The sequence below is a fragment of the Molossus molossus genome, unplaced genomic scaffold (genome assembly GCF_014108415.1).
Source record: "Molossus molossus isolate mMolMol1 unplaced genomic scaffold, mMolMol1.p scaffold_m16_p_5, whole genome shotgun sequence".
Classification (NCBI taxonomy): domain Eukaryota; kingdom Metazoa; phylum Chordata; class Mammalia; order Chiroptera; family Molossidae; genus Molossus; species Molossus molossus.
Window position 1 is genome coordinate 12815652 of NW_023425388.1, and position 15023 is coordinate 12830674.

The 15023-nt window shown below is 43.9% G+C and overlaps 1 protein-coding gene across 3 annotated transcripts in view; it reads left to right on the plus strand.

Moving 5' to 3' along the window:
• LOC118617119 (disco-interacting protein 2 homolog A) overlaps window positions 1-15023 on the plus strand; it is a 275837-nt gene that overhangs the window by 51854 nt on the left and 208960 nt on the right. For all 3 annotated transcript variants that reach the window (XM_036242743.1, XM_036242746.1, XM_036242747.1), the window contains exons 20-26: window positions 5722-5951; window positions 6528-6644; window positions 6751-6771; window positions 7775-7981; window positions 11244-11414; window positions 11686-11838; window positions 13363-13455. In XM_036242743.1, coding sequence (XP_036098636.1) covers window positions 5722-5951; window positions 6528-6644; window positions 6751-6771; window positions 7775-7981; window positions 11244-11414; window positions 11686-11838; window positions 13363-13455 — 992 coding nt within the window. The remainder of the gene's footprint in view (window positions 1-5721; window positions 5952-6527; window positions 6645-6750; window positions 6772-7774; window positions 7982-11243; window positions 11415-11685; window positions 11839-13362; window positions 13456-15023) is intronic.

The window sequence follows — 15023 nt, forward strand, 5'->3', positions numbered from 1 at the left end:
TATTTATCCTCACCCGAGGCCATTTTTCCATTTTTTCGTTCAGATAGAGTGGGAGGGAGAGAGAGGAAGAGAGAGAGAGAGAAACATCGACGTGAAAGGGGCACATAGAGTGGTTGCCACCCGCACGACCAACCAGGGCCGGGGATAAACTGCAACCGAGGTATGTGCCCTTAGCGGGAACCGAACCCAGGTCTCTCTGTACCACAGGCCAACGCTCCAACCGCTGAGCCAAACCGGCCAGGGCGATATTTCAGATTTTAAAATGTTGAGTTTGTAGGTAGCAGAGTCCTCAGTAGCAGATTTGTAACAATCCTGTGTGAGCTCAGCTTTTCCAGAGCTGTCTCTCCCTCTGCCCCCCACTGACTTCAGGCCCATGTCTGTTCCTGTGCCTGCCTGCTCTTTGATGAGGTTGTGTGGCTGCTGGCTGAGTCATGGTGGGTGGAGCTCCCTGCCTCTCAGTGGCCCCGAGGTCTCTACCTTCATCATGGTTGCAGCTCCATGCCTGTGCTGTGAGCCTCGGTCATTTGTGGGCCACTGTCACCCATTCAGAAACTCAGTTTTTTTCTCCCAAATGGTTTCCTTTAAACAAATTTTTCTTAACAAATAACCAGCTTTTGATTTTGCTTACAACTTCCATTTTCCTTGTCTTCTGTGTAACCGACTGTGCCCTCATTTCGGCTATTTGATGCCATCTTGGTTCTGTGAACCCTGTCGGTGGGTGCTTAGTTCATGCTGACCTGTGGCTCTTGGTGGACATTCAGATCCAACAGGCCTGCCATTTCTTTAAGCAAATAATGATTTGTAGGCTGTTCATAGTTTCCATTCATGAGCAGTACTTTAAACTGTATTTGTAATCATTTCCAGACCTCATCTTGCTCAGCTTTCGTGTGTGTGTGTGTGTGTGTGTGTGTGTGTGTAACACGTGTTTTTGTCCCCTTTTCATTTATTTATTTTTTAATCCTCACCCGAGGACATTCTTCCTCTTATCTTGGTTGGGGATGGGGTGGGGAGGGGAACATCGGTGTGAGAGAGACACATCAATTGGTTGTCTCCTGCACGACCGTGACCAGGGCCGGGGGGGTGAACCGCAACTGAGGTGTGTGCCCTTGACCAGAATTGAACTTGTGACTCATTGGTCCTTGGACCGATGCTCTAACCACTGAGAAAACCAGCCAGGGCCCTTTTTCATTTTTTGATGTAAATTTTGGCATTAAAAATTAATCTAAGGGAGTACTGACATATATAAAGCAAATACAGAACTAAAGGGAGAAACAGATCAAACAAAACATAATCATGGTTGCGGATCTTAATACTCCATTGACAGCTTTAGATAGATTATCTAAACAGAAAATCAATAAAGAAATATTAGCCTTAAATGACACACTAGACCAAATGGATATAATTGACATTTTTTAAAAAAAGAAAGAAAAAAATGAATCTAGCTTTTCTCTGTTTCTTGTGTATCAGTTTTTATCCCTTTATTTTCAGTTTTTCCTTATACTTTTGATTTGTCTTATTTATGGATGTTACATTAATGGCTTTGTAAAAAGTTCACCTGTGGGCTTCTCTTTTGCTCTGTTTAGCAGGTTTTATTGCTGTGCCAATGGCTATTTGGGTCTTTTCCCTCATTTTCTGTTTTCCACACTTCCTGTAGGTGCTCTGACACCACACACACACACACACACACACACACACACACGCACACACACACACATACTGCCCTCTGCTGACTAATGCTGTGCATCCAGTGTTCCCCAACACTGAAACCTGTCTTGTCCTCTCAGCCATCTTCGCACCAGCCCAGCCATGCCACTGTCAGGCAAGGCTCTTCCCACATTTGTTCTGTTTGCATATGTGTGTGTGCACATGAGAGCACATGAGTTCTGTATGTCCTATGGCACGTGCAAATTGCTGTCTAAGCGCAGTAAGTTGTGGGTTGTTTTCTTCTCAACTCAACAGTTTCAAAGAAGGAAAACTCTTAAGACCTTGAATACCTGAGATTTACCTTATTTTACCCTCAACCTTTAATGAAGTTGTAGCTAAAAAGATACAGTTCTAGTTAATTTTTCTTTAAAATATGAGGTTATAACCCTACCTTTCCTTACATTCAGTATTTATGCTGAGATGTCTTTATCTTGTTCATTTACAGGTTTTTTTTTTTAGAAATGTCTCTTTGCTCTGATGTTACATGTCACTAGAGTGGGTTTTTTCATATCTTTCCTGTTCTGTCTAAGCCTAAGGTCTGATATTTTTTGTTAAATCTGGGAGTTTGTCACTCATTGTTTCTTCAGACATTTTTTTCTTCTGTTCTCACCCTTTTTTGTCCCTCTGGAATCTCTCATAGGCTGCACTTTGAGGTGGGACAGTTTTTGTTTTTTGTTTTTTTTGCAGGGACCTGTTACATCCCATCCTTTAGGTCAGTGTAATGGCCCGGCCTCCTCCAAGAGACAATTGGTCCTACATCTGTCCATTCAGACTCATGCTTACACCATGAGCACTGATACTTCTATCTCATTCTCCTCATCCTTCAGATTGAGACCTAAGAGTTAGGACTTTGTGGGATACACAGAGGTGTGGGACCATCTGAGTGGCCACACAGCCCTGGCCTGTGGAGTTATCTTGTCTTAGCTGGCTAAGACCTGAGTGGCTCTGCCTCATTTGGGCCTGGACCCAGCAGCCCCTAGACCAGCCTTTCTGTGGCATTGTCTCTGTTCACACCTGGCTGGGCTCATCCCTGGCTTTCTCAAGGCGGTGACCCACCTTGCAGAGAGGCTTGGCCCATCTGTGTGCTACACTGTCTCTGCAGAAGAGGGAGCTAGGCCAGGGAGGGACAGATCATGGAACCCTCTCCTGAACCCAGACCAGTCTCTCCTTTGCTTTGTTTTGTCACTAGAAAATTCTTGTACTTTCTTTGGGGTCCTCTGGGTTTGCTTTTATTTTCACATTGTTAACCCTTCCTTAATTTCTCACTTGATCTGTCTCTTCCCCTCACCCTGCCACACAATTGCGCGATCCCAGCTAGGGGCTCGGCATGTGCCGTCAAACTGAAAGTGCTGGTCACTCAGTGTGAGTTGTTTGATGTGCTCCCTGCCAGCACAACACCTGCCCTACCCTCACCACTGGTTCCCCAGGAGCGGTCTGGGGGCTCTTGGTCCTAGTTCTGCTTTGGGGACTCATGAACATTTGTCAGTTTTCCAAGAATTTTGGAAGGGCCCAGCATCCTATGAGGAAATTCAGCTCTGCCTTGTCTGTTTGGGTGGTGTGTGGTGTGTTTCAGGGTGATGCCAGCTGTTCTTTGTGTTTTTCTTTGATTCCTCCTTTAATAGCCCTGGCCAGTTTGGCTTAGTGGTTAGAGCATTGGCCTGTGGACCAAAGGGTTGTGGGTTTGATTCCTAGTTAAGGGCACATGCCTGGGTTGCATGTTTGAACCTCGGCTCGGTCAGAATCATGCAGAAAGCAGCCGATCAGTGTGTCTCTCTCACGTCAGTGTTGTTTTCCTCTCTCTCCTTTCCTTCCACTCTATCTAGAAAAATCAATGGAAAAATATCCTCAGGTGAGGATTAAAAAAATAAAAATAAATAAAAGCCTTTGGGAGCCAAAACTTGCTGTGACACCTGGGCAAACAGTCATGTTTCAGTCCATTTGGCTGCTGTGACAAAGTACAGACTGGTGCGGCTCACGAACAACAGACATTTATTGTCACAGTCCTGGAAGCTTCAAGTCCAAGGTCAGGGTGCTGGCATGGTTGCCTTCTGGTGAGGGGCCTCTTCCTGGGTCCAGACAGCGTCTTCCCACTTTGTCCTCACATGTGGAAGGGCAGGGTGCTTTCAGGGTCTCTTTCAGAGGCCCAGCGTGAGGCACCACCTCCCAAAGACCCTGCCTCCTGGTACCATCACATTGCAGGTCAGGGTTCAACATAGGATTTTTGGAGACAGACATTTAAACCCCTAAGCAGTGTGGGTTTGGAAATGTACAAGTTTTAGAGGTTGTCCAGGGCCAAAGACATTCCTTGCTGCTGTCACTGCCCTCTCTTGTTTCTAACTGTCACATTCTAGGTCACACATTCTCCTGTTTCACCTCTGAAAGTGTTACATGTTCATTTGTAGGTGTTCCTGTTACTATAGCGCACAAGGACTCAGGTTTGTGAAAACAAACGAGTGATTTCTGTGCCATACGCTGTGTTTGCACCAGACTTTTTAAATGTTTTACTGAAGAGGAAAAGTACTCCAGAGCTTTTGCGGCAAACTATTAAATAAAGCGATAATTTCATTTTCAATATTCATATATATAAATGGGCATGCCTTCCTCTTGTGATGCCTATAGCAGTTATTGGGCTGTAGTGTGTGATTTTGTGCAGGGCTGGGGGCCATGCGGACCTAGGCTGGGGGGGGCAGTGGAGCTCCTCTGCTCTCGGACTCCGTAGTCGGCCCTCAGTGTGGCCTTGGCAGCCACTCAAACACTTTCCTCTCGGTCCCACTTGCATGTAGGCCCAGTGTCTCTTCTGCAGCTCATAGCCCTGAAGGTGGTGGTGCCCAAGTGGGTGATCAGGCATCACTGACTGTCAGCAGTGACATTTGAGCCTCATTTTGTGTCTCCAGGGGCTCTGAATGACACTGACCTAACAGCATGTTTAAGGCTAATTTACTGTAATTGCTGACTTAATAGCATGAACTTTTATTGAGAATGTTGTTATTGGTGATGGTAGTTTGTCATAAAAGATTGGCAGATTTTTATAAACCAAAATAATGAAGCTTTGAAAGCTGGTGAAATGTAAGTAATATTTAATATTTCATTTTTGGGTAGTTTGAACACTTAGGGTTCCACAGAGGGAAGCCTCCTTTTAGATGCATTTTATTTTTCCCTATTGGGGATTATATGTGAAGGTATAATGCCTAGAAAGTTACCTGATATTGTCATTTGGGAACACCAAGACAGATTTTTCTCAGGCTTGAAAAAAAAATTTTTTTTTTTTAATATGTGAGTTTATTTTTTATTTAGTTTTTGTTATTCCTCACCTGAGGATATTTTTCCATTGATTTTTAGATATAGTGGAAGGGAGGGAGGGAGGGAGGAAGAGAGAGAGAGAAACACCAATGTGAGAGAGTCACATTGATTGGTTTCCTCCCATACGTGCCCTGACCAGGGTCGGGGGTGTCAAACCTGCAACCTAGGTACATGCCCTTGACCAGGAATTGAACCCAAAGGCAGACGTTCTAACTGCTGGTCCAAACTGGCCAGGGCAGGCTTGAAATTTTTTTATTTTAGGCAATTTTCATGTAAAAGTTGCAATATTAAAATTTTATTTATTTTTGCAAAAGTGCTTGAGTTTATTTTCAGTGGGTATTTGGCTATATTGAGGCTATGTTAGGACATGGGCTCAGCATCCGACAGAACCAGGCCCACACTGGTTTGTGGGCTGTACGTTCCCTCATCTTGAGGTGGTGTGCAGCCTGGGTTGTGTCCTGGTCCTGCAGGAGGAGGGGTAATGAAGGGTAGGTCATGCTGAGTCTGGGGGGGGGTATCTGGGCCTTGAGGACCCTGTGCTGCAGTCCCTAGCCAGGACTAGGTTCCGAGCTGCTATGGAGGCTGGCCATGCTGTCGTGTGGGGCTTGTGCTATGTGGGTGTCACTGTTAGTAAGTGCATGTTTGGCGTTTCTGGTGCAGCACAAGGACCATGCCCTGTGCTGTGGGACTCCTCTTCTGTACTCTTTGTATCTGCAGCTCTTCGGAGGGAAGTGGAAGCTGCTATCACAGAGCGGTTGGAGACCAGGCAGCAATGTGAGAAAGACCGTGTGGCTCTGCTTGCCCAGGTGAAGCTCCTGGAGGCTGAGCTGGAAGAGCAGCTTTCGAGCCATCGAGCGTATGCTTCACAGGCCGAGGAACTCGGCGCCCTGCGGCAGCAGATGGTATCTCTGGATAAACACTTGCGTAGTCAGCGGCAGTTTATGGATGTAAGCACTGTGTATAAGTTCTGTTTGCCTCCCTGGAAGTCATCTTTGTGGCCTGGGCCTCTCCCAGGTCATTAAATAAGCTTCTATGACCCAACGAGGAGTTTAATGTATAGTAGACCTTCATGTGTCCGCATCTCTTGGTGGACAGTTCAGACATTGTCAATGTTTATCATATGTTTATCATATGCGATTCTGAAGGAACACATCTGTGGTCTTGTGGCCATGCTTTTTGTAGTCTGGGCAGTTGTCTTCTGTAGTTGAGTTAAAGGCCCTTTGTGCCCGGCACCACTTTGGACCCACAGTATTTGTCCTTTCTGTCTTTTCTTCCTTTCAGCATTCCAGAAGCCTCCCCCTAATCCCTTGGGAAGGCCCTCCTCATTTATCTCTGCTTCACACAGTGTCCATGCAAGGGCCCATAGTGGCCATGCATGTGAAATGGAAGCCCTGGCTGTAGTGTCAGACCAGGAGCATTCCCTTTCCATTTCATACTTTTCAGTGGTCCCTTCAGAGGGAAGTAGGTGCAACTGGGAAGTGACATCACAGTAAGCGACCCACACAGTCTGCCTCTCATGACAGGAGCAGGCTGTCGAGAGGGAGCATGAGCGGGAGGAGTTCCAGCAGGAGATCCAGAGGCTGGAGGAGCAGCTCCGGCGGGCAGCCCAGCTGCAGCCCCGTGGCCCACGAAACAGTGATGTAAGTCAGCCTGCCATGTGTCACTCATGGAGTAGTGGTTCTTTACAGTGTTTTTAAACTTTATCTTTAAAAATATTTTTTCCTTCCATGTATGCGGAAATTATAGCAGGCACAGTTGGATGAGGAGGTATGTGTCCTCTGTTCTTGTCCTGTCTACTTGCATGGCTGGTGCTTGTGAGCAAATGGGTGGTGGCACACCTTGTCCTGTGTCTTGCTTTTTCTTGCATCCTTCTGCTTGGTCTGGATCTGTTTGCTTCCTCTTGTTTGAGGTACCTCTAGTTGATTTGCTTATTTTTTTAAAAAATTAAACTTATTTTGAAATAACTGTGGTTTTGATCGCAGTTGTGTGAGAAATAAAACAGAGATCCTGTGTACCCTTCTCCCAGTTTCCCCAGTGATGACATCCTTCAGAAGCCAGCCCAAGGTCACAGCTGGGAAATTGATGTGCAGACAGAGCCCCATGGGGCACTCAGCCCGATCCCCATAATAGTTTGTTATTTCTGCATGATTATACAAATGGACCAGAGTGGGCAGCCTTTGGGGATTGCTTTTCACTCCACCTAGAGATTCTCTGGAGATTCATCCAAGTTGTTGCTGTATCTGTGCTTCATTCTTTTTTCATTGCTGAATAGCAGTCTATTCCTCACTATCAAAATTAATTTTATTAACACATTATTTATTTATTAAAAAAATTTTTTTTATCCTCACCTGAGGACATTTTTTCATTTTTTGTATAGATAGAGTGGGAGGGAGAGAGAGGAAGAGAGAGAGAGAGAAACATCGACGTGAAAGGGACACATAGAGTGGCTGCCACCCGCACGACCAACCAGGGCCAGGGACAAACTGCAACCGAGGTACGTGCCCTTAGCGGGAATTGAACCCGGGTCTCTCTGGACCACAGGCTGACGCTCTAACCGCTGATCCAAACCGGCCAGGGCAACACATTTTTTTTTTGTTTGTTTGTTTTTTTATTGAGAGTATACCCTTTTTATTAGTTTCATCATATTATTCTCCAGGCTTTGTTGTACAACCTTGGTCTACAAAGCCACATAAAAGATCAGTTTTCTCTGAATTGCTTTCTGTACTTTTTTTTAACTGTTGTATTTCTCAAGCCTTCTTTGTTATTTTAGGTTGAATTGTTACAGGAAAAATTGAGAGAAAAATCAGATGAACTTAATGAATTGGTGATGAAGAAAGAATTAGCAGATAGACAAGTGTTGATCCAGGAAGAAGAAATTAAACATCTGGAGGAGACAAATGCTGATACCAGGAGGAAAGTGATCCAGCTCCAAGAAGAACTGGAGAAGCAGAGGAAAGCTATGAAAGAGCTACAACAGGTAAACACCCTTTGTTGTGTGGGGTTCTTTTGGGGTCTCTGAGTACACTGAGCTGCTTGGGGTGGGCAGACAAGGTGAGCCCTCCCTTTTATCAGAAAGATTGTGTGTTAGCAAGGACCTCAGACCACCTGCTGGTGGAGTTCCTTCTGATCTCTTGGCTTTTATTTGCTCTAAAGGAAAAATGCTTCGTGTGTCTCCTGCACAATCAGTGCTCTGTTACATCACTTCATGGATCATACTTCTGGTCACCAAACTTGCAGGGGTTTCCCACAAACCAAATAGGTGTTCATTTCTCATCATATTTCAGTAGGGTGTCCTAGAACTTAATTCTGACACCATCCACCTAGAGTTAGCGTCAGATCCCATAGGCTAAGTGCTCAGCTCCCACCCCTTATCACATCAGATGCCCATTGAAAGTCCGGGTTGCTTAGATCAGAGGTCCCCACAACCCCTCCTTGGGTTCTGTTAGTTTGCTAGAGCCACTCACAGAACTCAGAGAAACATGTTACTTAGTAGGTCCCCTGTTTGTTATACAGGATATAATTCAGGAACAGATGATGGAAGAGACACACTGGGTGAGGTCTAGGGGAAGGGGCACAGATGCCCACTGTCTCTTTATCTTCATGTGTTCAATAACCTGGTCGCTTTCTGAACCTGTCTTTTAGGTTTTTATTGGAGGTCCCATCACCTACGCGTGATTGATTAAATCATTGGTTGTTGGTGATCGGTTCAACCTCCACCCCTCTCCCCTCCCTGGAGGTCAGGGATGGACTTAAAGTTCCAACCTTCTAATCACATGGTTGGTTACCCTGGTGACCAGCCCGATTCTCAGGTGACCTAGGGGCTTTCCAAAAGTCACCTCAGTAACATAAATGCAGGTGTGGCTGGAAGGGGCTTGTTAGGAATATCAAACACCTTTGTTGTCATTCTTACCACTCAGGAATAGTTCCAAGGCTTTTAGGATTTCTGTGCTAGGAATTGGATGAAGCTCAATATATATTTTATTATAAATCACAGTATCACATTTACCGTAATAGCATTTTATAAGAATTTTTATACTACTCTTTAGTATTTAATAAAATAAATGTTCAAGGTTTTAGATTTTATTTATTTATTTTATTGTTGAAAGTATTACAAATGTCTCTCCTTTTTCCCCATTGACCTCCTCTGTCCCTCTCCCACCCTCCTTCTGCTTTCCCCAGCCTAGTGTCTGTGTTGATTGGTGATGCATGTATGCATATAAGTTTGTTGGTTTATCCCTTCCCCTGCTCCCACCCTCCATACTTCCGAGGTTTGTTGGTCAGTCCCTACTTCCATGATTTGGATCTCTTTTGGTCAACAGCTTATTTTGTTCATTATGTTCCACAAGTAAGTGAGATCATGTGATACTTGTCTTTTTCTGACTGGCTTATTTCCCTTAGCATAATTATTTTCATAAAGTAAATGTTCAAGATTTTAGATTTCAAAAAGTTGCTTTACTTAGAGCTAGTTATAATTATTTTCATTTTTGAGTTTAGTAATTTATGTCAACTCCCCCATTGAAAATGCCTCCAGTGACAGTTTTTATGTTGTCATTAGGATGCTTTTGTTTGTATTTGAACACTAGGATGAGGCTGGAGGGCTGTATGTTGTATGCTGGGGTGGGGAGCAGGGTGTCTGAGGCATTTTTGATTATTTAGCATTTCCTCAAAAGCAACTAAATTTCTGACATTTCGTTTATTTAATGATGCTGGAGGTTAAAAGGTTACGTGAAAAGTGATGCTCCATGAGAAATTTTATTTTAGAATCATTGATTTGACCTTAAGACAAATCCTGCCTCAAGGAAGTGAGAGTTTTTATCAGATGAGTTTGGTTCTTAAAAATGCTTATGAGGACCTGGCTAGTTTGGCTCAGCGGTTAGAGTGTTGGCCTGCAGTCCAGAGAGACCCAGGTTCGGTTCCCGCTAAGGGCACGTACCTCGGTTGCAGTTTGTCCCCGGCCCTGGTTGGGTCGTGCAGGTGGCAACCACTCGATGTGTCCCTTTCACGTCGATGCTTCTCTCTCTCTGTCCCACTCTATCTGAACAAAAAATGGGAGAATGTCCTCGGGTGAGGATTAAAAAAAAAAAAAATTGCCTATGAGAACTACTGAAGGAGTCAAGCTTGGCTCTTACCTAAGGACACCAGCCTGGCTGGGTTTCACCTCCTCTCACTTTCTTTCACTCACCTGGCTTGGGGACAGCTCCTTGGGGCTGGCTCCCCTGCCTCCCTACGCAAACATTTACTGAACTTACTAGATGCGAGGGGTATATAAAATACCTTTTTTTCTTCACAAATTTGGACCAGTATGTTGTGACCATTTTATCCACATTAAATTTTCTTTGAAAACTTTTTACTGGGCTCTTAATGTTCTTTGTACACATGTATTGTCATCCATTGTCCTGTTCTTTGGCAATTTTTTTCCAATTTTTAAAAATTGCTAACAGTCTAGCCCTGCCTAGTTTGGCTCAGCCATTAGAGCGTCAGCCTGCGGACCAGAGAGTCCCGGGTTTGGTTCCTGCTAGAGGCGCATACCTTGGTTGTGGTTTGTCCCCACCCCGGTTGGGGTCGTGTGGGTGGCAACCACTTGATGTGTCTCTCTCGCATCGATGTTTCTCTCTCTTTTCCCTCCCTCACTCCCTCCCGTTCTGTTGAAGATAAATGCAAAAATGTCCTCAGGTGAGGATTAAAGAAAAAATTGCTAACAGTCTAGAGACTACTTAAAAGAAATTTTTTTCCCCATTGATTATTTTTTAGAGGGAGTGGAAGGGAGGGGGGGGGAGAGAGAGAGAGAGAGAGAGAGAGAGAGAGAGAGAGAGACATTGATGTTGAGAGACACATTGATTGGTTGCCTCCTGCACAATCCTGGTCAGGAACAGGGAAACCTGCAACCCAGGTACGCGCCCTTGACCAGAATTGAACCTGTGACCCTTTGGTCCAGGGGCCGATGCTCTAAACCATTGAATCAAACCGGTCAGGGCAAGACTGTTTTTTACCTTGTTGAATAATTACTAGGTATCAATTCCTCCCAGTGGAATCATGGGCCACCAGTGGCTCTCTGTTTGGGGTTGCATCCTTCACCAAGCATATTTCTGCTCTGGAGTATGGCTGGGTCTGGGGATCAGGTGTGGTACATGGAGGTATGTGTGGGAAGAGCTAGGGATGGTTTGCCCTTTAACAGACAGCACTTTAAGGCCTCTGATTCTTGAAATACTTGCCTAAAACAAGTCTTTTTTTAAAAATAGGATAAGGAGGCATTACAGCAACAGCAGATGAGTAACTTGCTGCTGGTGTCCACATTGCAGTCTAAACTAGATGAAGGCAAATGCTCTGTGCCTCCTGCAGACAGCCATTCTGAGGGCCCAGAACTCCAGTTAGAGGCAGTGCAGAGGGCACTTCTGCAGCGGGAGAGCGAGGTAAGGGGATGGGGAGAGAATGGACGGATGGTTTCCTCTCTTCAGTCCATTGGACTGCTGTGTAAAGGGCAGGACATCCAAACAATACATCCATGGGTTTATAACTACTACATGTTCTTTGTAATTTTAGCACTTTTAAGGGGGTTATAAAGTAGTAATAACTTTTTATTGGCATGTACTTTTAAATCCTTTAGCATGATTTTAATAATTATTAAATAAATTAGAATATTAGGTCATTTTTAATATTTACCTTTATTTGTTTCACTGAAAGGTTTTGGACTTAAAAGAACAATTAGAAAAGATTAAAGATGACTTAGTTAGTAAAAATGAAGAAATACTACATCTGAACTTAAAATTAGACCTGCAGAGCAACCACACTGCTATCAGTGTCAGTGGACTACAAGAAGAGAATGCCAATTTGAAGGTAACGTGAACAGACCCACCTTGACATCTAAGTGTATGCCAATTATGTAAGTGGTGTAGTTCAATGTGGGAACCATCATTTATAGGAAGTGGGTGCCTCAGGCCTTCCCAAGACACGTGAGACTTCCTTCTGAAGACAGAGGGCGCTATGCTGGCAGGAGATTTTTAGAAAGTGCCTGACTTGTGTCTGCATTGAGGTTGGCACCTGGAGCAGCTCAGGAAAATGTAGTGGAGGCAGCTTCAGAGAACCATGAGTGGAAAACCAGAGTCACCTTGATTGGTGAAGTTCACCTGCTTTCACTTCTACACCAGACTCTTGGTTTTGTTTTGTAGCGTGGATCATAGTCAAATCTTTTGAAGGCTGTTTGTTGGAGTAAGATTACAGGAGAGGCACTCACTTCCCCAGCTGCTGAAGAAACAAATCAACTTGGGAACGATGGCCTGGTTCTGGCCACTACCAGGGTGCCCCCTTTAGGGACGGCAGTGTTTAGTAAATGGTCACATTCTTCCCAGCTCAGGATTGAAAAAAGTCTGCTTTTAAATCCTGTCTAATATTGCCCTGGCTGGTTTGGCTAAGTGATTAGAGCGTCGGCCCATGGACGAGAGTCGCAGGTTTGATTCTGGTCAAGGGCACCTACCCCGGTTGTAGTTCTTTCCAGCCCCGGGTTGGGGTCATGTGGGAGGCAACCAGTTGATGCCCCCCCCCCCCCCCACTGTATCCGAAGGTAGAGAAATACCCTTTAGTGAGGATTAAAAAAAAGACTATTACCACTTTACTTTGAGCCTTCCTTCCTTCCTTCCTTCCTGCCTTCCTTCCTTCCCTCCCTCCCTCCCTCCTTCCTTCTCTCCCTCTTCCTTCTCTCCCTCTTCCTTCTCTTCTTCCCTTCCTCCCATCTTTCTTTAAAAAAAAAAAAAAAATCCTCTCTGTTATCTTAATGCAATTGTACTTTTCAAGCAAAAAGAAAAATAACCCTGTATAGTGGACACAATAATCAAAGTTATAAGGAAAACATAACCTTAAAAGATGGTCTTGAAATACATTGAGTTTAGAATCATGGCATATGATGTCACCCTGTCTGTTGTTTGATTAGTGAACTGATAGCATTGAAATACATTCTGAGGCCGGGTCATTTGTGCATAATCCTCCCAAAGGCTGCAACTGCATTATTTACAACATCTTCAGTGAAAATGGAATTGTAGGCCAATCCTAGAATCACTGCTCATCTCAGTGGGATTCATCCTTAATTTCTAGATGAGAAACATATAAGAACAGGCTTTACATATTCTTTAGTGGTTGCTTTAAACAAATTTCCTGGAGAAATGCATAACTGATTTTAGAAAACCAAACTAATATGTCACTTTAAACAGAAAGCACTTAAATAGAAAAACATTTTCAAATTGAGTGTTAATATTTGAAACTACAGGCTTGCTTATTAGGATAGTTTACGACTGCAAGGCCTGGGTACTGTTCCATAGTAATGCTTTCTTGGCTTCATTATTTTTATTATCACTATCATTTCAACAGGCATTTCTGCAAAACAAAGAAAAGGAGATACTGTGCATGAGTGAGCAGCTCGAGGCACAGCTGGCTGGGATGGGAAGTGGCGCTCTCAATGAGGTAGGTGATCCTTTTGTTTGTGAAGGTATCTTAGGCATTATGTTCTTGGTAGTTTGTGACCTAAGATCAACAGAGACCCATGTGATGAAACTACATAAATTTTTGAATGACTTTTTCCATTAATTTTGATGGCGAGTATAAGGACAGTGGTATCTGTTAGGGTAATAAAGGAGTTTTGTCTACAGTTTTTTGAGTCTCCAGATTTCACAGTGACAGCGGCTATTGGGATATTAATGATCTGTGTTGGTATCTTGTATATTTGGCAAAATTTAAGAGTATTATTTTGTATTACTTTGAGGAGTGTCTTTAAAACCAGCAACTAATTTTAAAAGTTTGATTTTTCAATTGTAGTTGACATACTTGTATCACATTAGTTTCAGGTGTACAGCATAGTGATACTTTTTGGAGTGATCCCCCTGATAAGTATACTACTCATGTAGCACCATACATAGTTATTACAATATTATTGAATATATTTCTTATGCTGTACTTTATATTTCCGGGACTATTCTGTAAACATGTATTTTGGGGGGGGGGGGTAAAATCCTCACCTGAGGATATTTTTTCTATTGATTTTTAGAGAGAGTGGAAGAGAAGAAGGGGAAGAGGGGGAGAGAGACAGAAACATCAATGTGAGAGACACACTGGTTGCCTCCTACACGCACCCCAATCTGGACCAGGGATTGAACTTGCAGCCCAGGTACATGCCCTTGACTGGGAATCAAATCTGTGACCCTTTGGTGTGCAGGTCAGCACTCTGACCACTGAGCAACACCAGCCAGGGCTAAACTTGTACTTCTTAATCTCTTTACTTTTTTTATTCAGACCCCAACCCCCCTCTCATCTGGTGACCATCAGTTCTCTGTATATGAATTTGTTTATTTGTTTATTTTGTTTTCTTAAATCCCACATATAAGTGAATATGGTATTTGTCTTTTTCTGTTTGACTTATTTCACTCAGCATTATAACTTCTAGGTCCATTCATGTTGTCACAAGTGGCAAAATTTTATTCCTTTTTATTGCTGAGTAATATACATCTTCTTTATCCAATCATCTATTGATGGACAAATCATACGTTCAGTAAGGGGTTAATATCCAAAATAGATAAGGAACTCATTCATACTGCTTAACACCAAAAAGCAAACACTCTAGTTCTTTCATATTTTGCTTCCATGTCTTGGCTATTGTAAATAATGCTCCAGTTAACATAGGGGTGCATCTGTTCATCCTCTGGGCCTCCTCTGGCTATGCTGTCTAGGGGCATAGCCTGATAGAGGGAACTCCCCCATCTTCTGGCTTCTGCATGAAGTCCTGGGCCTGCAGGCAGGTGGGGTGTAGCCTGTCAGGTTTTACAAAGTCAGTTCCGAGGAGCTCCTCCACAGTACCTTCCTGGCTGTTGGTTGTGGTTTCAGCCCCACGTTATGCACCTGCTGGTGCTGACTTTCAGACTCCACCCAGAACCGAGATCCTTAAGGGAGAAATGCCCATCTGAGACACCACTTCTGGGTCAAGTGAGCCTGTTATAGCTACACTCAGGCCTCGTCACCTCTGCACTGTTCCATGTCAA